The 23473-nt window shown below is 54.1% G+C and overlaps 1 protein-coding gene across 3 annotated transcripts in view; it reads right to left on the minus strand.

Moving 5' to 3' along the window:
* LOC133354764 (laminin subunit gamma-1-like) overlaps positions 1-23473 on the minus strand; it is a 152662-nt gene that overhangs the window by 17744 nt on the left and 111445 nt on the right. For all 3 annotated transcript variants that reach the window (XM_061571862.1, XM_061571861.1, XM_061571864.1), the window contains 13 exons: positions 19040-19157; positions 18519-18614; positions 13627-13763; positions 13260-13382; positions 12404-12593; positions 10215-10327; positions 7267-7491; positions 5409-5591; positions 3887-4135; positions 3588-3741; positions 2502-2644; positions 1991-2172; positions 821-977 (listed from right to left, as the gene is read on the minus strand). In XM_061571862.1, the coding sequence (XP_061427846.1) occupies positions 821-977; positions 1991-2172; positions 2502-2644; positions 3588-3741; positions 3887-4135; positions 5409-5591; positions 7267-7491; positions 10215-10327; positions 12404-12593; positions 13260-13382; positions 13627-13763; positions 18519-18614; positions 19040-19157 (2070 nt within the window). The remainder of the gene's footprint in view (positions 1-820; positions 978-1990; positions 2173-2501; positions 2645-3587; positions 3742-3886; positions 4136-5408; positions 5592-7266; positions 7492-10214; positions 10328-12403; positions 12594-13259; positions 13383-13626; positions 13764-18518; positions 18615-19039; positions 19158-23473) is intronic.

The raw sequence follows: 23473 nt of genomic DNA on the forward strand, positions 1-23473 counted from the left end.
ACAACATTTACAATCTGAGTACGACGTTTCGCAAGTAATTACAACCAGCTTCATCAGGCGACAGCCAGATGCGTGGAGAAATCCTCCGGGTTTAACGACACATTTATATATTTACGCGATCTAACCCAAAAAAAACCTGTATTATGGATGATATTGGTCACGAAAGTCTCTGTGTTAAATGTTTTATAGTGCCAAAAAAGGCCCACTGAGCTATTTCGCTCTTTTTCAGAAGCGATCTGCGCCACAAATGACAGCTCAACGAAGTGGCTTATCGTCGTGTGGAAATGTACAGCAGCCAAAAAATGTGAAGGTAAAAACCGGAGGACCCGGAGAAAGATCCACGTGACAACGGGGTGAACACGCAAACTCCAAATGATAGAAGAGTCAGGGTCAGGATCGAACTCACGACCTCCTGTATACCAGGTGAGGTAGTTAACATCTTGCCACTGCGGCGCCCTTAGATAATATAATCAATGTGCATGTATGGATTTTGTTGCCTTACAACGTCCGTTAGTTAGCACCACCCCTAGTCTGCAGCGTGAGTGGAGCATGAGGCTGGAACATTTTAACCTGAGGACGAAATTGTGACATTCGCAATTGCTTTGATGGGGACACCGGTGAAAGGCTTTTCGAAACCACGGAAGATTGTCCAGGCCAAGCCAAGACGTTTGGTAACTTTCCCGTACAACTACCTGGACTGAAAGGCCATAAGGCTGCTTATTATTTCGTATCAATTTCCAAAAACGTGCCATTCCAGGGGGGGGGGGGGTGGGCACCACTGCGAGCGAGGCGCGAGTGCGACGCGGAGACGGGGCCGTACTCTGCGTGTGCTGTGCGTCTCTCAGCAGCTGTTCGACGGCGCTGGCCGCCTGCTGCAGCTTCATCTCGAAGTGGCGGTCCGTGCCGGTGCCCGGGTCGGAGGCGATGCGCTCGAAGGCTTGCTCCAGCTCACGCAGGCGCTCGCGCAGATCCTGAGCCTGCGCCGGGACGAGGGTGGGGGGGGGCCGAGGGAGAGACGCGGCATTGGGATTGTCGTACGATATCAGAAGAAAAGTTTTGTACGTGTGCGTTGAACTTCTTTTGCGCCGTACGTATCCAATCGTGCTAATCAGAGGTGCGGGGGAAGGACAACAAACTAAGCACAGAAAGCAGTTCGACAAAAAATTGGTTTCAATATATCGGAAGGAAGAGCGTTCCAGAACTGCCCACGGGAAGCGGATATCCCGGAAGCTACCTGAGATACCTTGAAGTGACATTTCTTGTCAACATTTCTTGTCAACGGACAGCAGAGGGCAGCACTTTCCCATTTGCTCTGCACGTGAGGTCCACATCGCCTGACGGTCAGAATCCGATATTTTAATTCTCAAGAGTTAGAACACTGCAAAATTAAGTGCGTAACCAAATCGGATGCGACGAGTTTTTTTTTTGCAGCCATTTTGTCGAGAAGAACATGAACTCACTACCACCCGGTCAAGAACCCAGTTTCATCGCAGCCAATGACAACGTCAGGCACCCAGAAGCCATCATTTGCACCGCTCCTGGCCCTGCTTGGCCCAAAAGCCAAATTTAGATGTCTTGTTAGGCCCGTGTGTATGTACGTGTGTATGCATGTATGTGTCAAAGCGGGTGCGATGTATAAAACATCGCCACTCAGGAGGCAAAACCGGCCAGGCGTGGTGCTGGCCACCCAACTCCTCGTGTGCCATTCCGGCCTTCATAGGTGCGGCTACTTGCTACGAACAGCACTTGCCCCAACAGTCTGTTACAGGCTACACGGGGGATCTTTGCCTATTTATGCTGAACTTCTTTCGCACCGTACGTAGCCAACCCTGCTAATCGGAGGCCCCCGTGTATCACCGTTCCAGCCCGGCTTGGCGCACGAGTTGATGGGAAACCGCCCGTAGCGGCGAGTCTCCCCGGCACATCGGCTCGGTCGTGCGGTGGAAAAAAGCGTCAGAGGCATCGGTGGCGTCACCGTGCGGCGGCCCACCTTGTCGCGCACGAGCCGGTAGCACGGCGGGCACTCCTGGCAGCCCGGGTTGGTGCGGTTGTAGTGGTAGTTCTCGCGGCACTGGTCGCAGCGTGCGCCCGTCACGCCCTCGCGGCACGGGCAGCTCCCGTCCGCCTGGTCGCACTGCATCGACTTGGAGCCCGACGTGTCGCAGTCACACGCTGCGCGTGGCGGGGCGAGGGGGCGGGGGGGGGGGGACACAGTGAGTGACGTCACAGGCTGTGTGTGAGTGACGAGTGAGTGACGTGCCAGGCTGTGTATGTGTGAGTGATGAGTGAGTGACGTGCCAGGCTGTGTGAGTGATGAGTGAGTGAGTGACGTTACAGGCTGTGTGTGTGATGAGTGAGTGACATCACAGGCTGTGTGTGTGACGAGTGAGTGACGTCACAGGCTGTGTGTGAATGACGAGCGAGTGACGTCACAGGCTGTGTGTGTGAGTGACGAGTGAGTGACGTCACAGGCTGCCTGTGTGAGCAATGAGGGGACCTACGCTTGCAGCCTTCGAGAGAGAATCCAAAATGGCTGCCCTCGCACCGATCACAGCAGCGGCCGGAGGTGCCGGGGTGGCAGTCGCACTGTCCCGTGACCGGGTCACAGCCGCCCGTCGACGAGCCCACGGGGTCGCAGTTACACCTGCACGCACACGCACACACACACGCGCGTTTTTATATAAAAATTAAAAAAATACAAAGACCCCCCCCCCGTATAGCCTTAACAGACTGTTGGGGAAAGTGCTGTTAGAGAGCACCTAAGAAGACCGCAACGGCACACGAGGGAGTGGGTGACCAGCACCACGCCCGGCGACCTTTGTCTCTCTCGTGGCGATGTTTACACACCGCACCAGGCTGAGTCGACCTAGGGGAGGCCTAGGACCGGTTCAGATAATCCTCACTGGTGTTGGCCGTGAGCGGGAATCGAACCCGGGTCGCTAACCGCTACACTACCCGCTCTCCACATATCAATATAGAAATCCATGCACACACATTCGCCCATTTAGCCTAAAACAGACATATATAGGATCTCGTTCTATAGCTATACACATGCACACACATTCATTCAAAGACAAAAATCACCCGAATAGTCTTGTATGTAGGTTAGCGAGCACCTAGGAAGGCCGGCAGGGCACACGAGGGGATGGGTGGGCAGCACCACACCTGGCCGCCTTTGTCTCCGCCATGCTGATGTTTATACACCGTAGGTACTCATAGAAGGGTGATTCGTCTAAGGGGAGGCCCAGGACCGTTTAAAATAGTCACCGCTGTTATCAGTGACGCTCCCCCATACGTGCATTTGTACGCACGCGGACGAACGCTCACACACACAGATATAGCCCGCTTTGCAACCCGAGATTTGACGAGATCGGACGCGCTCCAGGTGATTTTCTCTGTAGGGTGGATGTACGAATCACTGGATAATTGATCGGGAGGACGAGCCAGGCGGACGAACAAATAAACCGGACGGTAGATAAGTCCAAGTAGGAAGCGGGGGGAGAGCAAGAGTCGAGAAACAGCTGCAGGGCAGCAGCAGCAACAGCAGCAACGCAGCGGTGCATCGTGGGAAGGTGGCTGCCACTCGCCTCTCGCAGCCGTTGCCGTCGGGGGACACGTAGTAGCCGGGCAGGCACTGGCCGCAGTCGCGGCCGGTCACGTGTGGTCGACACTCGCACTGGCCTGTCACCACGTTGCAGCCGCCGGGGTTGCCCAGCGTGCCCCACCGGGAGCACGCGCACGCTGCGCACACGCATGACGGCACATGGGGGGGACGTGTGAGTTACGCGTACGCCGCGTGTGCGCGCGCATGGCTGTGTGTGACGCGCGCATGTCACGTGTGTACAGGTTTGTGTTGTGCGTGCGTGTGCTCATCACGTGAACCCACGTCGGCACTTGTCCCCGTCGCCCGGCGCCAGTGCGTTGCCGTAGTGGCCGTCGCGGCAACGGTCGCAGAAGAAGCCGGCCGTGTTGCGCGTGCACTTGAGGCACTCGCCCGTGCGCCGGTCGCAGTTGCCCACCGCGTTGGGGTCCACGTTGCCGTTGCACTCGCACTGGCGGCACGGCCTCACCGCGGCGCCCTCCGCCCCCACGGTGTCGCCGAAGTAGCCATCGCTGCACAGCTCGCAGCGCTTGCCTAGCGGTGGTGGCGGTGATGGGTGGTGGAAGGCGGACAGGTGAGACGCACGGAGTCGCTCGCACTGTGGGCTCACCGCATTGGGTTCAGGTTCAAGTTCAAGTTCATTTCAAGTTCATTTATTAGGTATAGCCCTGTGAGCCATTCGGCTATTGAATCGGGTGCAACCGCAACAAACAAAAAAAACATGAACAAAAAACATCTTAAAGTAAATATGTAACTGAGCGCAAACAGAATATCCAAGAAAAGACAGTAAAATATTGTAGACAAAAACACCGTACACCAACGCTGTGTGCAAAAATCCCAGTGGGATGCAAGTCAAACAACCGAGCGAACGCATTATGAGGTCGCAATCATCACGAATGAACCACGATACCTCGCTGATCTCGTCGAGGGGCATGAAACATCATCACGTGAACCCCGGCGGTCATCCTTGCAGCGGCGGCTTTTGGCTAACTACCAAACGAATACGGCGGTCACCGCATCGCACGGCGCTTTCAGATGCGCTTCTGCTGCCGTCTGGAACGCTCTTCCTTCTGATATTAGAAAGCCACTGAAGCTTTGTGCACTTTTAACTCATCTAGATTGAAAACTCGGATTCCGACCGTCAGGCAATGGACCTCACGCTCACGTGCAGAGCGAATGGGAAAGTGCTGCCTTCTGCTGTCAGTTGACAAGAAATGTTGACGAGAAATGTCACTTTAAGGTATCTCAGGTAGCTTCCGGGATATCCGCTTCCCGTGGACATTTCTCCAACACCGAGGGTTGCACTCCCACCCTGTGAGAGATCCTAATTGCCTACTAGGTCTCGTGACCGTGACGCCGATCGTGCAATGGGGATAAAATTGGGAGAAACTCTTAACAGTAACAAAAACAACTCACACACTGGCCGAACATTTGCAGCCAGGGTGGAGGGTGGTTGAGGGGGGGGTGACGCCAGCACGCAAATGTGCTGGCCGACACGCCCAGCCACGTACCAGCCAGGCCGACAAAAGATGCCCACTGCTTCACGCTCTTTCAGATGCACTTCTGTGGCCGTCTGGAACGCTCTTCCTTCCGATGTATTTAAAGCTCATTTCTGTCAAACCACTCTTAGTGTTTAGTTTGTTGTCCTTCCCAGGCATCTCCGATTAGCAAGCTTGGCTACGTACGTTGCAAAAGAAGTTCAACGTACACGTACGCACGCAGGTGAACGTTGGTACGCGCTCGCTAACGGCACCTGCCCCGACAGCGTTCAAGGCTACGCGGGAGGGATCTTTGTCTTAGTGCTTACCCGTGAGCCCCTGGGGGCAGCGCGTGCACGTGACCTCGCCGGACACGAGGGCGCACGTGGAGCCCTGGGGGCAGGGGCACGCGCGGCAGTCGTCGGCGCGGCCGCGCGTCGCGTCGCCGTAGAAACCGGCGGCGCACTGCTCGCAGCGACGCCCCGCTGTGTTGTGCTGGCACTCGCACGCACCTACACGCAGCGGCACACGCAGCAGCACACGCACACACACGGACGTGGAACACACGCGCAACAGCACAACACACACACGCGCAGCACACAGGAAGCACGCGGACACACACGGCATGGCGCGCAGCGCAACAAAGACACACGTTTGTTATTTTCTTTGAACCTATCAACGTGACTTTACCGAAAGACCCAATACGTGGAACACACACAAGCCGCACACACACACGCACTCGTGGTGTGGTGCTAGCACACACACACGTGGATATAACTCAAAATGTACACGCATACGCAGAAACCGCACATGAGCAACACGCGGACAGAACACACACGCAGGGCACATGCACACATCACAGCAATCGCCCATTGAGCCATACAGACAGCCGGACGTCCACCGTGCTAACACTGACCCTGACCTTAACCCTGACCCTAACCATGACCTTAACCCTGACCTTAACCCTGTCCCTGACTGGGCCACCGCCACGAAGACGCTGTGTGCCACAGGCACAGCCTGCCGTGGTTTTGCGGCAAGGGGCCTGGGTGTTGCTGTGTGCGATCCCAATCAAATGATCTGCCGGGAATGCTTAAAATGTGGATACATTTGAACTGTTGACGCCGGCACACGATGGCTTACTCTTTGCGCATGTCCGCCCAGAAGCAGGACAGGACGTGGTTGATACAGACACACACCGCAGGATTAACCAGGGCGGCCGCGAGGCTCGAAGCGCCGTCAACAATCTGCGAGAACCGGCGAACGCGGTACCGCTCGGCCACCACGGAAAGAATAAGCTTCCCCGACCGTGCACTCTGCGGGTCTGGATGGACTTTCACGAAAAGCAGCCCGGCGATTAATGATGCAAGCATTCCCCGATTCGCTCATTACTCAGCGGTCCAGTCACTCCCTTGTCACTCTACTGTCGCTACCACCGTGGTTACCGTTCCCGTGAACTCTCTGATTCCTCCACCTGATTCGAGGACTCGGTCTATTTACAGACACCGGCTGTTTCGTCGCATCCACCACCACACTGTGTTCAACCACCACCGCCACACTGCACGCTACTACAATGCTTTCTATCACTCACTCACCCACCCACTCGCTCACTCACTCACTCACCCATCCACTCACTCACCACGCCGCAGGTCACCTCACTTCTCTTTCTGCTTCTTCCCTCGCACTGCTCCGCTATGGAATTCCCTCCTCCCATCGTCGTCTCTATTCCCTAAGCCCTTATAACAAAAACCTTGCCCAACTTAACCAACGTGTTACACTTTTACCAAGAGGCATGAACTGATTTCGTCAGAACTGCTTTTTGTGTTTAGTCTGTTGCCCTTCCCCCCGCACCTCCGATTAGCACGGTTGGCTACGTACGGTGCGAAAAAAGTTCAACCTGTGTACTTTTAAAACTTTGATCGTGCTGTTTGTTACTGGCCGCTTTACATTTTGGGCCTTTGAAAATAAAAGTGAAAACCCTGCTGAGAGCTGTCGCGTTTTGGGCCGTAGTGGCGGCAGGAACATCGCGGTGGCAGTAGTGACGGTGGTGGTGGTGTCGGTGGTGACAGTGGTGACAGTGGTGGAATTGGTGACGGTGGTGGTAGTGGTGACGGTGGTGGCAGTGGTGACGGCGGTGCCCGTTGTGACGGTGATGACGGCGGCGATGACGGCGGCGGCGTTGGCACGCACCGGTCTCAGGGTGGCACGAGCCGCTGTGGCCGTGGCAGCTGCAGGGGACGCAGGTGGCAAGGGGCCCCCCACCGGGGGGGTCGCGCCGGTGGCCCGGGGCGCACGCCTCGCAGCTCAGGCCGCGGTAGCCCGGCGGGCACGAGCACTGCTCCACCCAGCCCGCCGCCGCGGCGCCGTAGCCCGGCCGCGCCGTCACCAGACGCACCTCGCCCAGCCGGCCCGTGCCTGCGGCCGGGCAGAGATGGTTGGGTGGGGGGGTGGGAAGGGGTGGGGGAAGCGGGGGTGGGGACAGAGAGACAGGAGGAGGGGCACGAATACACATGTTGTCAAAACTGCTCATAATTAAATCATAATGAGTATTTTATTATACATTCGGTATTTGCGTTATCGTTCGGCAAGGCTTCCGCGCCGAGACAGAGCAATCAACCCGCCTTCCGCAGGACGTCGTGAGTTAAATGCCAGGTAAGATTAATCTTATTAATATATATTATTGATAGTATAACCCGGCAGGGGCCGACGTTGCCACGCGCAACTCCAACGCAGACATTTGCGGTTGAATTTTTGCTAATTCAATGAAAGAATTAGGACCGTGACGCCGGGCACACGACTGCCCCGCTTGTGTTGAATGACGTCAGGGGATCTATTAGCGTCCACTGTGAAGCGGGTGGCGAGCACATTATTTTTCTTACGGTGAATGCACCTGCAGCAATAACCAGGGCGGCATGCCAGGGGCTTTCAACCGTGAGCCTCTGCAAACAAAGAGGGCAAAACGCACGACCGCTGGGCCGTGTTCACCACACAACAGAGAGTCCCGCACGTGTCCTGTGTTTGTTGTGTGGCTCATGGAGAAGAGTGCTCCCTCGTGGCGTTCTATCGCAGTCCTCCAGGGACCTCTCCCGTGGCCTTGGTGGCTACGAATATTATTCAAAAGGAAAAGGAAGTGAGACTTAGGTGGTTTGGCCATGTGTTGAGAATAGAGAAAGAAGATGTAATTGGAAGGGCTATGGAGTCTATAGATCCGTAAATTCCGACAATGAACCTTAGACTCACACGGAGACCCACAGACTCGCATAGACCCACAGACTTGCATAGACCCACAGACTCACACAGAGGCTCACTGACTCACACAGAGACCCACAGGCTTCCACAAAGACCCATAGACTTACACAGAGACCTACAGACTCACACAAAGACCCATAGACTCACACAAAGACCCACAAACTCACACAGAGACACACAGACTCACACAGAGACCTACATACTCACACAGAGACCCACAGACTCAGACAGACACCCACAGACTCACACAGAGACCCGCAGACTCACACATAGACCCATAGACTTACACAGAGACCCACAGACTCACACATAGACCCATAGACTCACACAGAGACTCACATACTCAGACAGACACCCACAATCTCACACAGAGACCCACAGACTCACACAGAGCCCCAGAGACTCAGAGACCCACAGACTCACACAGAGACCCACAGACTCACACAGAGACTCGCAAACTCACACATAGACCAATAGATTCACACAGAGACCCACATACTCAGGCAGAGACCCACAGACTCACACAGAGACCCAAAGACTCACACAGAGACCCACAGACTCACAGAGTACCAGGGCATTATTCTGTGGGTCTCTGTGTGAGTCTGTGGGTACAAGGAGCAGAGGGAGACTGAGGGTGAGAGGAGAGGATGCGGTGAAACGAGACACGAGGCCGGTGGGTGTGACTGAGGAAGAGGCACAAAAGAGAAGCTCACGGAGAAGGAAAATCTGAGCGGTCAAACATCGGGTGCTTTGTGGAAAATATCGTCGCGGTAGTACGAGAGTTTCGCAGAGCCCTTCCCCCCCAACAATGCAGACCACCCACCAGTGGCCCCGCGGAGCACAATGGATTTCACCAAATCGCTGCTGAGGAAGTCTATTGTTACTACATTTGTACTGCGATGGTTTAAATCTCGAAGCAAAAAAAAAAGGAGCGAGAGCGGAGGCCATGACGTTGCCGCACGCCGAACAGAAGGTGCGGCCGCGTTGTTGTGTTGTTTGTTGTTGTTTGTTGTTGTTATCGTAGCCGTTTTACGCGAGAGATGGGCTCCGATGCACCGGTCTCGAACAACAGGCGGGGCGGGCGGGCGGGGAGGGAGGGGCGGCAAAAAAACACAGACGTGGAAGCACGCGGCCAAGATGATCAACATGGCCGTGTTTTGCCAAAAAAAAAACCCAGACGAAGATGAATATTTATTACCAAGCGAATCGCGACTCCCTCCTGTGAATTGAACATCATCATGAGCCGTCCCCCCTCACAAACCTGCTTTCAATTGTACAGATGATTTGTTGATGCCGCTGCGGCTTCTGAGTTGGCAGTGGCGCACGGGAACAAGAAACGCAGCGACAACAAAAACTGAACGCATTCCTCAATATCACCGCCGTGTGGCCTTAGAAGGAAAAGAATGTACAATAGGTGGTAGTTTTGGCCAATGGCCAATTCTTCGCAGCACATTGATACACGCACGTTGTCAAAATTGCTCACGATAAAATCATAATAATCTCGTGCATTCGCTATTAGCGTCAATCTCATGGCGGCAGTCTGCGGGAGCCTCACAGGAGGGAGCGATGTTGCCCTGTGAGGCATCCCAATCGAGTATTTTGCACTCTACACTTGTTACAAATTTGGCAAATGATGAGCACGGCACATTGACGTGTGCTATGAAGAAGGGGCCATCGGCCCCAAAAACATCGCTCATTGTGTACGTTTCCTTTTGACGCCGCACAGCGTTATTGACGAATGCGTCGAGTGTTTTTCGTGCGTGTTCATGCGCCACTGCCAACCCAACACGAGCGGCAGCAGCAGCAGCGTCACCAGATGATTGAATGAAACGATCGGTTGGCCCAGCCGTGGGCGTGCATGTCTCTCCCCGTGCGTGCGAGACTCTCACTCTTGTCGCTGTAGGTGCCGCGGAGCTTGATGGCCGTGAGGTTGGAGAGGAGCTTCCTGAACTCGTTCGCGGGGATCTGCGGCGTCCACGGATACGCAGGGTTCTCGTGCAGCCTAGGCGACACACGGGGAGATCGCGAGTCAGAAACCATGCGCGGGGAGATCGCGAGTCAGAGAGGATTGAAACCTTCAGGGTCACGCAGCAGTGGTGTCACCTCCACCCACGAAATTCAGCAATGCGTCCGCGCTGAGACAGCCGGTGGTAGCAGCTCAAAGCGGTGAGCCCACCTTCAGAAGGACTTCCTGAGTTAAAAGCCAGCTTGGGCAATTGGCAATAATTGCCCGAGCTCTGTGGTTCTATATGTGGATGTTTGGCCAACTGCACTCGTGAGTGTTCTACACATGGGGAATGACACCGCAGTACCCGGGCAAACACCCACACGTGCGGGGGAGGGGGGGGGGTAGTACTCGATCCCTGTACAGATGGAAATTAACCCACTGGCAATACTGCCACAATTCCCTATAGTCAGGAGACGTGGACTGCTACGTCTAACGAGTGTGTGTGTGTATGTTATCCACCAGTGGGGAGCGGTAGTGTAGCGGTTAGCGCTCCGCGCTACGAATCTGGCAGCCCGGGTTCGATTCCCACTCACGGCCAACGCCAGTGACGATTATCTGAACCGATCCTGGGCCTCCCCGAGGTCGACTAAGCCTCAAATGAGTACCTGGTGCGGTGTGTAAACATCGCCACTGGGGAGACAAAGGCGGTCGGGCGTGGTGCTGGCCACCCACCCCCTCGTGTGCCGTGCCGGCCTTCATAGGTGCTAATCACTAACAGCACTTGCCCAAACAGTCCGTTAAGGCTATATGGGAGATCTTTGTTGTTGTTACCCACCAACCCTCACTACCTCCACAGTGTGCAGTGTGTTACAAGTTGACGCGATTGCTATTTTTCTCGTTGACTTAAAGCTTTCGTGACTGCAGGAAATCATACTCTTTGGGTCTTTCGATAAAATCATGTAGATAGAAAAAAATAAAAATCACTACTGCTGTATTTTTTCACCTGAAGACGATTCGTTGTGTTGCGATCGAAACGTCGTGATTTTTAATTATTATTGAATTACTTTTCTATCTACATGACTTTACCGAAAGACCCAAAGAGTATATTTTTGTTGTTGTAAGAAACTCCGGAAAACCGCCCGGATCGGCACCCTCCGTCCTCACGGGTCAACCCATCCACTCACATGCAAGTGTAGGTCTGCTGTTAGAAACTCTGGCAAGCCGGCTGGATCGGCACCCTCCGTCCTCACGGGTCAACCCATCCACTCACACGCAGGTGTAGGTCTGCTGTTAGAAACTCTGGCAAGCCGGCCGGAGCGGCACCCTCCGTCCTCACGGGTCAACCCATCCACTCACACGCAGGTGTAGGTCTGCTGTTAGAAACTCTGGCAGGCCGGCCGGAACGGCACCCTCCGTCCTCACGGGTCAACCCATCCACTCACACGCAGGTGTAGGTCTGCTGTTAGAAACTCTGGCAAGCCGGCCGGAACGGCACCCTCCGTCCTCACGGGTCAACCCATCCACTCACACGCAGGTGTAGGTGTGCTGTTAGAAACTCTGGCAAGCCGGCCGGAACGGCACCCTCCGTCCTCACGGGTCAACCCATCCACTCACACGCAGGTGTAGGTCTGCTGTTAGAAACTCTGGCAAGCCGGCTGGATCGGCACCCTCCGTCCTCACGGGTCAACCCATCCACTCACACGCAGGTGTAGGTCTGCTGTTAGAAACTCCGGCAGTCCGGCCGGATCGGCACCCTCCGTCCTCACGGGTGAACCCATCCACTCACACGCAGGTGTAGGTCTGTTGTTAGAAACTCCGGCAAGCCAGCCGGATCGGCACCCTCCGTCCTCACGGGTGAACCCATCCACTCACACGCAGGTGTAGGTCTGCTGTTAGAAACTCCGGAAGTCCGGCCGGATCGGCACCCTCTGACCTCACGGGTGAACCCATCCACTCACACGCAGGTGTAGGTCTGCTGTTAGAAACTCCGGCAAGCCGGCCGGATCGGCACCCTCCGTCCTCACAGGTCAACCCATCCACTCACACGTAGGTGTAGGTCTGCTGTTAGAAACTCCGGCAAACCGGCCGGATCGGCACCCTCCATCCTCACGGGTGAACCCATCCACTCACACGTAGGTGTAGGTCTGCTGCCCGTCGGTGGGGTAGCGGTTGTTCTGCGCGATGAGCGGCACGGAGACGCGCAGGCCGGAGCCTTCGAGCACCACGTCCTCGGCGGAGAGGCGCACGTCGCGACGGTCCATGCTGAACGCGAAGGAGAGGTTCTGCCCGTAGCTCAGCAGCTGGTTCCCCAGGAACGCGTCTACGGGACAGGGCGAGCGGGTGGGTGGGACGAGACGTCCTCAGACGAAACTTTTAACTGAACTATTTTTAGTCCTACCAGGTATGGCCCAAAGAGCCGTATAGCTCAACGAAGTGGCTTATTGATTAGAATTCAAAGCAGCCAAATGCTCCAAATGCAGGTCGATTCTAAATGTGGAAGGAAAACCTAGAGCACCCGGATAAAAATCCGAACTCCAGATATACAGTTGTCAGGATCGGGATCGAACCCACGACCTCCTTGCATACCAGGCGAGGGAGTTCACATCTCGCCACCGCAGCGCCCCCAGTGTGAGTGGGAACGGTGAACGGAACAGAGGTCACTTGCAGCGATCTCAGAGGTAGCTCTGTGATATCCGCTACTGTGGGCCGCTCCACACCACGACGGGGGGGGGGGGGGGGCGGGGGGTTGCAACCCCTCCCGCCCCCTACTGGACCATCTGTGAAAAAGGGGCGTCTAAAGCTCATCGGATTCCTACAGATTATGAAACGCTCCATCGCACGACGGTGACTCCGATAGCGCAGGTGGGATGTAAAAAAAAAACTGGGGGGGGGGGGAGAGTGGGAAAAAAATCTACAAAAAACAAAGCGAGCGAGGATCGTTGCTTGCCGAAGGCGTCCGGGTCACGGGGGGGGGGGGGGCACTCACTGGGGGCGACGAAGTAGATGGGCAGAGGGTCGGCGGAGGTGACAGTCACCTCTTGGGACGATCCCGACCACTGGACGGGAACCTCGGCGCCGTCGCTGCGCTGAGCCTTCCAGCCGTCCCGCCCTGAGCGACCAACACACACCGTGGGGGGGAGGGGGGCAGGGGGGGCGGGGGGGGGTCAGCACCCGGTGGGCGGTGGGGGGGGGGAAGCCCGATTCCGCCAGGGCAACACGAGCGGCGGATAAAAAAAAAGGGTAAACACGGAGGGACTCTCTCCTCGCGATCTGCGCGCCCGAACGAAATCCGCCGGCTATTCGCGAGCCGCTCCACCCGGAGATGGGGCGGGAGAGCGCCGTGCCGCCCTGACCTGCGTGGAAGGAGGAGGCGACGGTGTGCGCCGCGTAGCCCTGGGCGCCGCTGCACGACGCCGCGTGGCCGAAGCAGAAGCACGCGGAGCAGCCGCTCGGGTTGCGCGCGTCCAGGTGGAAGTGTCCCGGGCGGCACCTGGCGCAGGTGACCGGAGGACAAAGACAAAGTTGGGCTGCGTGTGCCGAGCGTGCTCATCGGATGTGCGGGGGAAAGGCAACAAACTAAACGCAAAAATCAGTTCTGAAAAGTGCATAAAGCTCCGGTGGCTTCCTAAAATCGGAAGGAAGAGCGTTCCAAACGGCCGCAGAAGAGCATCTGACAGGGCACGATGCGGTGGACGGTCACCATGGTGACGATCACCACGTCCCCCCAAAGTGACCGTCAACACGGTGAACATCACCATGGTGACCGTCACCACGGTGAACATCACCATGGTGACCGTCACCACGTCCCAGCTGTGCTGTTAGCGAGCAGCCAGCAAAGGCCGGCACGGCGCACGCCCGGGGACAGTGAGGCCGTCGCCATGCCCGGCCGCCTTTGTCTCCCCGCCCCTACAGGCTTAGTAGACATAGGGGAGGCGCAGGACAGGTTCAGACAACCGCTTCCGTACGTACGTTGCACACATTCAAACGTCCCGATGCTGAACAACTCCCTGTAAATTGTAGTCAACTGGAAATCACGCAACAGCATCAGCATCGCACCCGGCTGCTAGAACTGGACAGGACCACCCCCCCCCCCCCTGCCAAGGTGTCTTGAGATTTAGCGAGGCTTTCCTGGATAAACAAGCTGAGTAGTAATAACAACAATAACATAACACTGTGGTTTTGTGTCCAGTTAGGAGACATCTGGACATGTGGCAGTTCACCAGCATTGGCTCGCGTGGGCCTGACTCCGCCGGTGAGACGCTCAACATCGAAGCCAGCCCAAGAGCTGATGGCATTAGACCAGCGCTGTTGATAGAAATGCACTGCCAGACGAGTACGGCGAGGGAGGCGTTATTCACTTCGTGGGGTGCTCCTTGGCAAAAGCCCTGACCCCCGTGGGTGCGTTCGCTCTGCCGCCCCTTCGTGAATCTCGGGCAGCAAAGGGGACGAGGCAGTCCACAGACATCCAGACTACAGGAGGAAACTCGTTTGGGTCTTCATGCACACCGTTGCCAAAGATGCTTCCATTTCCCCCCCCACCTCCGCACTCTTCCTCGGGGAGCACATTTCACAATGTGGATTACGAACGGGACGCCGAGGCTGACCCCTTAGTTCCACGGAGAGAAAAGCAGAGAAAGACAAACATATCCCCCGCGCACGGAGCCGGCGTAAGAACGCCGGTTGAAGTTCTGTTAGCGAGCGCCTATGAAGTGGCTGGACGTATCCACCACAGCTGCCTGTCGTCTTTGTCTCCCCGCAGTGCTGGCTGATGTTTTTACACACCGCTCCCGGGTTCTTTATTTAAAACCGAGTTGACCGAGGGGTGGACGCGGCACTAAACAATGAAACTAAACTTTTTTTTAATTTTACCAGGAAAAGCTCACTGAGCAGTGTAGCTGTTTTTCAGAAGCGACCTGGCCTCCAACGATAGCTCAACGAAGTGGCTCGTCGTCGTGTGGAAATGTTATAGCAGCCAAATACTCTAAACGCGTGACGGTGATTCTAAATGTGGAGGGGAAAAACTGGAGGACCCGGACAAAAAAGCACGCGATCACCAGCGAGGACGTGCAAACTTCACATATACAAGTCCCCAGGGTCGGAATCGAACCCACGTCCTCCTGGATACGAGGCGAGGGAGTTAACATGTCATGATAGTTAACATCTCGCCAACGTGTTCAAGCGTCACGCCCCACTGATTTATAGCTCTGGCAGGGAATCAAAGTCAGGTAATGGAGGTTCGTAGTGTGGCGTGCAAACCGATGCGCCGCCACTCCCCACACATAGAGACAAAGATTCACCCCGTGTAGCCTGCACAAGCTGTTGGGGCAAGTGCTGTTGACGTGCACTTATTAAGGCCAGTGGTGATGTCTATACACAGCACCAGATACTCGACGAAGGCCGAGTCAAGACCAGTTTGAGATATTCACCATCGATGCTGGTCGTGAGCAGGAATCTATCGCAAAGTGCGCTAACAACCGCTCTCCACACACACACACGGACTCACAAAGGCACGCACATCAACACGCAACGCGCACGCCACTCAGACACACGCACGCAGACGTGCATACACTAGCTCTATTTAATCTTCTAGGTAGAGCACACAACGTTCCAGAATATTTTAACAATGCCATAATGTCTTCTTGGTTCTTTCGGTAAAGTCACGTAGAATGGAAATAATATGATAATAATAAAATAATAAAAATAAAACATAATAATTATTATGTTTTATTTTTATTATTTTATTATTTCCATTCTACGTGACTTTACCGAAAGAACCAAGAAGATGAATCCCTGCAGTCACGAAAGCTTTAAATCGAAATGCCATAATGATTTCCAAAACAATCTCGTTACATTGATACGATTACGGGAATACGTTGCTACAGCACTGCTGAAATACAAATTTGCAGTCACCATCCTCATCATCGTCGTCATGATAAAGCAGCCGAGCGGTGGTGAGAGGTCACGCAGTTGACATATTTCTACAGCTGAAAAGCATTGCCTTTCAAAATCATGTGAAGGGTGACTTTAATCAAATCCAGTATCCAGCGCTGTGTGGCAGAGAGTTCGACAAGAGCCAGTGTGCCCTGCCCAAGGTTGGAACACGTGGTTTAGAGAACAAGCCCCAGGTCAATGACTTCATCCAAACTAAAGGGGCTTGAACGGGATGCGTCACGGTCAAGTGGCACGATGACCGGCGGTCAACAACAACAACGGAGCGTCAGCCAAGGAACGGAACGTGTCCGGGAGAGATAGAGAGAGAACGTCCGCTGGGGAGATGGAGTCGGAGCAATCAGCACCGGTGCATTTGTTGCATCGCAGGATCGCGAGAGGCGCGCTGGCGGATTGTGGAGGCCATCGTGCAGCGGTGGATTGACAATGGCCGTTTGTGTTGGACGGACCCCCTAAGAGGGCGGTGGTCGACGTCCTGAAGCAATGCATTCTGGGTCACTCCAGGCTCAGCATTGGCTCTGCTGCTGTGGTCGTGGCCTGCGCTCCAGTACCACGACGATCACGGATATAATTTACGCACAAGCCAGCCAGGGGCGCAGCCGGGGATGTGAGCCCAACTATACATCTGTGTTTTTTACTCTTTTCGCAGCAGAAGACCTGGCCATGACCCCCTCTCTGCCGAACAGATGGCTGTAATCGCGCGGCTTAACTTCCCAGTCCCCTTCCCCCCCCCCCCCCCCCCGCGGGGTCTGCCTGTTTGGTACATTATCTCTCCTGACTAGAACGTCACAAAGGAAGCTTGACACAGCAGCAGCAGTAGCAGCAGCAGCAGTTCGGCTCCTGCTATGCTATGATAACAACGACAGAAAAACTCAATGCATTCGCCGATAACATTCGCCTTGAAATAAAGCATAACGTCGTTATTACACTGCTGCCCGGCCGGAGGGCCTTGTGGGCTTCTCGCAAACGTAGGGTGTCTTGCTATGTTGCCATCTCCGCGAATTGGATGGAACGCGATGCGATGAATGCATTCGGGAACACATCATTTTAGTTAAACGTGAATTGTATAAAACGCGAGTAAGACAACGGAACTACGTCGCGCGAGGAGCCATAAGCGGTTGCGACGCGGCTGCCTCGGCGTAGCATCGCCGGACGAGGCATCGGGATGCTGCTGGATCCTTCGAGATGCTACCCACGTGCGCATTCGTGTTTTTTGTTCGGCCCCACGCACAGCATCTCCAGGAGCGCAACAACCATCGCGTCGCAGGAGGATGAGACTGCGTCCAACCGCGACCCACAACCTTCTTGCAGCCTGCGGGCGCCGGTCGAGCGAGCGCGGCAAGCAGCGGGGCAAGCTCAACAGAGTGACGGTGGAAGGGAGGCGCGTTTGCGGCGGGCAGAACGAGCGACCACCCATGGACGGCCGCCCGCCCCCCACAACGGACCACGCGGGCGATCTCTCGCACGCGCGGACCGCTGCCAACATGAACACGCTTTCATGCCCCGCGGGAAATGGTACTGCAAGACACTTAATGAACTTGTTATTGTTTGGAGAGGGCCTGGCGGATAATGAGAACTCTGTGGTGAAGGGAGAGGTGTTATGTGTGTGTATGTATGTGGGGAGCGGTAGTTGTAGCGGTTAGCGCTACGTTGCGCTACTAAGCTGGCCACCCGGGTTCGATTCCCGCTCACAGCCACCAGCAGTGAAGATTATTTGAACCGGTCCTGGACCTCCCCCTAGGTCGACTCAGCCTCAAATGAGTACATTGGTGCAGTGTGTAAACATCGCGACGAGGGAGACAAAGGGGGCCGGGCGTGGTGTTGGCCACCCACCCCCTCGTGTGCCGTACCAGCCTCGCTAACAGCACTTGCCCCAACAGTCTGCTGAGGCTATACGGGAGATCTTTGTATTTTGTTTCGGATGTGGGGAGTGGTGGCGCAATGGTTAGCACTCCGTGCTACGAACCCGGCGACCCGAGTTCGATTCCCGCTCACAATCAAAAAGAGTGGCGAATATTTCAACCAGCCTCCTCTAGGTCGACTCAGCCTCAAATGGGTACCTGGTGCGATGTGTAAACATCGCCACTAGGGAGACAAAAGCCGACCACGAGTCTTCCGATTGTCATGGGAGATTGGTGGATGGTTCTGTGTGCGAGTCCAGGTTTAAGCCACTTAATCTGACCGGATGGCTCAGTGGTAGAGCGAGCGGCTTGTCCCGGACAGGGGGCGGTCTCAGTCCATCGTCCTTCGGGGGTGGTCGATACACTGGCCGTGAGAACGTGGAACGTACACTCACCGGTTGCAGTTGTCCCCTTCAACGTTGGGCTTACAGACGCACTGCCCCCCGTCCTGGCAATCGTGGGTGCTCCCAGCGGGGTCACACGCGCAAGGCCTGCGGAACATGCGTGCACAGTCATACATGTCGTACAGTCTGTTCTGGGTGACCACAGTTGCATACTACCGGAGAGTTTTATTTTTATTTTCCCTTTGTGCACCAGGAATCCGCATCTGCCATGCTTTATGCAGTGGATGTGGTTTAGGGTGGACCATGAGCATACTCTTAGGTTTTTTCGGTAAAGTCACGTAGGTAAAAAATAAAAATAGAAATAAAATAATATTGAATGAAAATAAATCAATTAAATCACGACGTTTCGGAGGCAACACAAGTCTCCGTCTTCAGGTGGGACCGTCACTGCTAAATTTACTGTATCAAGAATGGACCATGAGCATTGTGGAAGATCAAACCCAGGGAACGTCTGCGTGAAAGACCCAGCCACCGAGTCCCATAGTCGTAGCCCGTGGCCGTGAGGTCCTCACCTGCATCCGTTGTGGGAGAGTGAGTGGTGCCCGGGCTGGCAGCGATCGCACCTCTGACCCCCGACCCCAGCCTTGCATGCGCACTGCCCGGTGGTGCTGCACTGCCCGCTCAGAGAGCCTGCGGGACGGGGGTGGCACCACGCACACAAAGACAAAGATCCCCCGTGTAGCCTTAACAGACTGTTGGCGAGCAACAACTATGAAGGCACCACAGACACACGCGCACGCACGCACACGCGGATGTACGCACACGCGGATGTACGCACACTCACGCACACACACAGACGAATGTACACACCCACAAATGCACGCACGCACACATGCACGTACATGTACACACACACACACGGAGATGTACACGCGCGCACGGACACAAATACAAACAGGTGCAAACGCGCACAGACACACGGACGCAGCCACACACACACGCATTCAATTTCATTTTCATTTTCGAAGCTGGACAGTCACTGGTAACCGGGCTGAGACCCATGAACTCACAACCACGAAACCCCGGTTTAATCACAGGCAGCCGCCTGGTTTTGAACCCAAGTTCTCAGCGGCGGTGGCACAGAGATCTCTTGACCTCCGAACCACCCAGCCACCCCTTGCAAAAGAATTCCAAGCGCGGCGAGAGAAACGGTGCAAGACGGCTGGGTTGGGCTAAACTTGAACGTCATCATTATCTACTGAAAATGCCTTTTAAGTCAGGACCAATGAAGAACGTGGGATAATTGATGTTTTTTTAATCCTTTCGTCGAGACGCAATCCACGCCTTCATTTGGCTTTGGGTGCAAAGGCGTCTCCGCGTGGACGCCGTGGTGTTTGATGCGCCGTCGCACCTGGCATTTACGACGAATGAAAAATTGCACGGGCTGAGAAAGAGATTGCACGGACGCACAGGCGTGACTCCTGTTATTTCACCGGTTAATAAAGAGGCGTTGGAATTCGTCGGTCCGGTACAAAAGGTGAGTCTCGTTCGTAAGTGTGCGGCGCAGTGACAATGAAAAAAAGAGAGGGAGGGAGAGAGAGAGGCTGTGGTGAAGAGACATGGGCCATGTTAAATTATTTGTACAGCTCTTTGATTCGTGGATTATGAGAATTCAGAGCATGTGGTTCAAAGAGCTCTCAATAGCCGTGTGAAAGAGCGTGGAGCGGGTTTGATCACGACCCCGACGCCTTTATATTTGGAGTTTGATGTCCTCTCCGTGGTCGCGTGGATTTTTTCTCCAGGTCCTCCAGTTTTTTTCCCCTCCACATTTAGAATCAACATGCGTTTAGACTATTTAGATTATTTGGCTGCTATACATTTCAACATGATGGGCCACTTCGTTGAGCTTATCATTTGTGGCCAGGTCACTTCTGAAACAGAAGTTTTATTCTCCGATGATCCAAGTTTCATTCTCCCATGATCCAAGTTTTATTTTCCCATGATCCAAGTTTCATTCTCCCATGATCCAAGTTTCATTCTCCCATGATCCAAGTTTCATTCTCCCATGATCCAAGTTTCATTCTCCCATGATTCAAGTTTCATTCTCCCATGATCCAAGTTTCATTCTCCCATGATCCAAGTTTCATTCTCCCATTATCCAAGTTTCATTCTCCCATTATCCAAGTTTCATTCTCCCATGATCCCATGCTAGAGCATTGCCCCCTCGAATGCGTGGGATTCCCTCCGGGTGCTACGGTCTCCTCCCACACGTATAAACACTCACCATCAATCGGCTGAAAACATCTTAAAATAGAAAAAAACCTGGATAAATAAGTAAAAATAAGGTAAAATTAGGTTCTCAGGGGCATGGAATTTGATGGTCTCAGCACAGACATCATTGACTGCTTAATAATAATAGTAGTAAGAATCTTTATTTAACCTGGAAAGCCTCACATAGCTTCAATACTCTATTGAATAATGTCCACTAAAAATAATAATACTGTAATCATAATTCTGGATGAATGTCTTCCCACACTGATCCAGTCACAGGGAGTATTGCAGGTAGTGTCACAGCACCAGTTCATATATCACTCGCCACTGATGTTAGCTCCTGGCCAGCAATCACACTCAGGTTGCCGCGTTCAAAGCGCAAGTGCGCTAACCACTGCCCCACCGTCCGCTGTTACTCTGGCTAATCCCTCACTGGTGCAGCATGTAGAAAAAAACTAACCGTTAATTATTTTTCATTTTTACCAGGTAATGCCCACTGAGCTATGTAGCTCTTTTTCAGAAGCGACACGGCTACCAACGATAGCTCAACGAAGTGGCTTATCATCGTGTGGAAATGTTATAGCAGCCAAATACTCGAAACGCGTGATGGTGATTCTAAATGTGGAAGGAAAAACCGGAGGACATGGAGCAAAAATCTAAACGACCACGGTGAGAAGATGCAAACTCCAAATATACAGGCGTCGGCTTCGGGATCGAACCAACAACCTCCTGTATAGCAGGCGAGGTAGTTAACATCTCGCCACCATGGCGCCGCAGGAAATCAGAGTAACTGCATTAAAAAAAATCCATGCAACCATGCGGCCTAGTCGCATGAGTGCAGTCAGCCACTAGATCTCCAACGTGTCAGCGTGTGGCTGTGCTCGACACTCGCAGCGCCGGTGGGTGGCGGGTGAATCGAGAATACCGATTTGTGCGATAATCAACAGACACCGTCTTATGGAGAGACTGGGCCCTGACATTGGAAGATGGAATTTCCACCACTGGCTAAAGGCCCTCCCCCCCTCCCACCCAAAGGAGATGAGCCGCACCTGACGCTCGCTTCAGCCGGGAGACACCGACCAGTCTTTCGGAAGGGCCGAACGAACCCCAATTTTGGCATTTCCCCCTCGAATCGTAGCGGATCCGCGGTCGAGGCCACCCATTCCCCACGCGGCCGTGTGTGGACTCGGCAGCGGTGGCGTCAAAGGGCAACGGTCTTCATCCAGCAGCAGATGAAGACTGGCCGGCTGTGGATCTTTCGTCGACAGCGATGACCATTTGCGGTGGTGCAGTGGGACCCGGCCATAACTCTGACATCAGCGGTGTACGGCTCCCTGTCGCCCCATCTTTATCGCCTTCTTCTCTGAGGTGACGTCAATTCAGGCCAAGCAGCCTGTGTGCTGTGATGACTCAACGTCAGTTTGATTAGCTTTATCACGAGTTTTAAACACTCCCCCCAGCCTCCGTCCCCATTTGTAGCTTTTCTTTACGTATATTATTGCAGTTTTTATTTTATTTATTGTGGGTTTATTTTTTTAAAGCTTCTTCTCTCTCCGCTTGTGGGAAAGTGAGTTTGCGAGTGTGTGGGAGTGCCGGCATGTGGCAGCGTACTGAACCGGCGATCCTACTCACGGCCAACATCGTTGGCGAATGCATCTGAACATACTCTTTGGTTCTTTCGGTAAAGTCACGTAGATAGAAAATCAATAGATCACGACGTTTCGATCGCAACGCAAGCAACCGTCATCAGGTGAGACAAACACATAAGGAGAACTCCTACGTCAGCAGAACTCCTGCTGTGATTGTCTCTCCTGATGACGGTTGCTTGTGTTGCGATCGAAACGTCGTGATCTGTTGATTTTCTACCTACGTGACTTTACCGAAAGAACCAAAGAGTATGGATTCCTGCAGTCACGAAAGCTTCAAATCAAGATGTATATATAATATCTTGTGCGCGAGACTGTGTGTGTGTCTGTTACATCACAGAACCTGTTCCTAGAAAACACTCATAGCAGAGGCTGGGCCAAGCCACAGATGATACTCTGCATGGCCCAGAGAGCCTGGGATGTGTCTCCCCCCAAATGGAGCAATTGTGGGCTCTCACTCACAAGATACAGAGTTCAAATCCCAGCCAGGGTCAACTCCTAGCCCTTCCCCATTGTGAGAGTCATCAGTGTCATCATTCGGGTCGCCACCTGTTCGAGATTTTTATTTATTCACGGTAGCTGTCCTGAGACATTGGGGAGTCTTCCCCGCAGTATTATCTCGGCTGTGCTGTCAGCATTGTGTTGTGAAAATAAATATTTATTTGGAAATTGTCATGGAGCAAGTACAACCATGTGCTAGACAATGGCCCACGGAAGTGGAAATCACCGAACTACCTTGAAGTGACCTCTGGTCCACACACAGGAGGACAGCACATTCCCACTGAGAATGAGGTTCATTGCATGACAAGGTGACATTTTTACTCGCAGAGCTGCGAACGTATCCACATTAAGATACCGAACAAAGTTTCACGTGGACCTTTTTATTGTGCAGTCGCCGGTTTCTGAGTTGAGACCATCAACTCGTGATACTCGAGAGCCTGGTTTCATCACAACTCAATCTATGCGAGTCCATGGGTCCCTGCGTAAGTCTATGCATCATGAGTCCTTGGGTCTCTACGTAAGTCTGGTTGGTCCATGTGTCAAGTCATCGATGGCCAGGCTGAGACCATGAACTCACTACACTCGAGT

Source organism: Lethenteron reissneri, chromosome 48, assembly GCF_015708825.2.
Source record: "Lethenteron reissneri isolate LAM-NWPU_2019-01 chromosome 48, ASM1570882v1, whole genome shotgun sequence".
In the NCBI taxonomy this organism is placed as follows: domain Eukaryota; kingdom Metazoa; phylum Chordata; class Hyperoartia; order Petromyzontiformes; family Petromyzontidae; genus Lethenteron; species Lethenteron reissneri.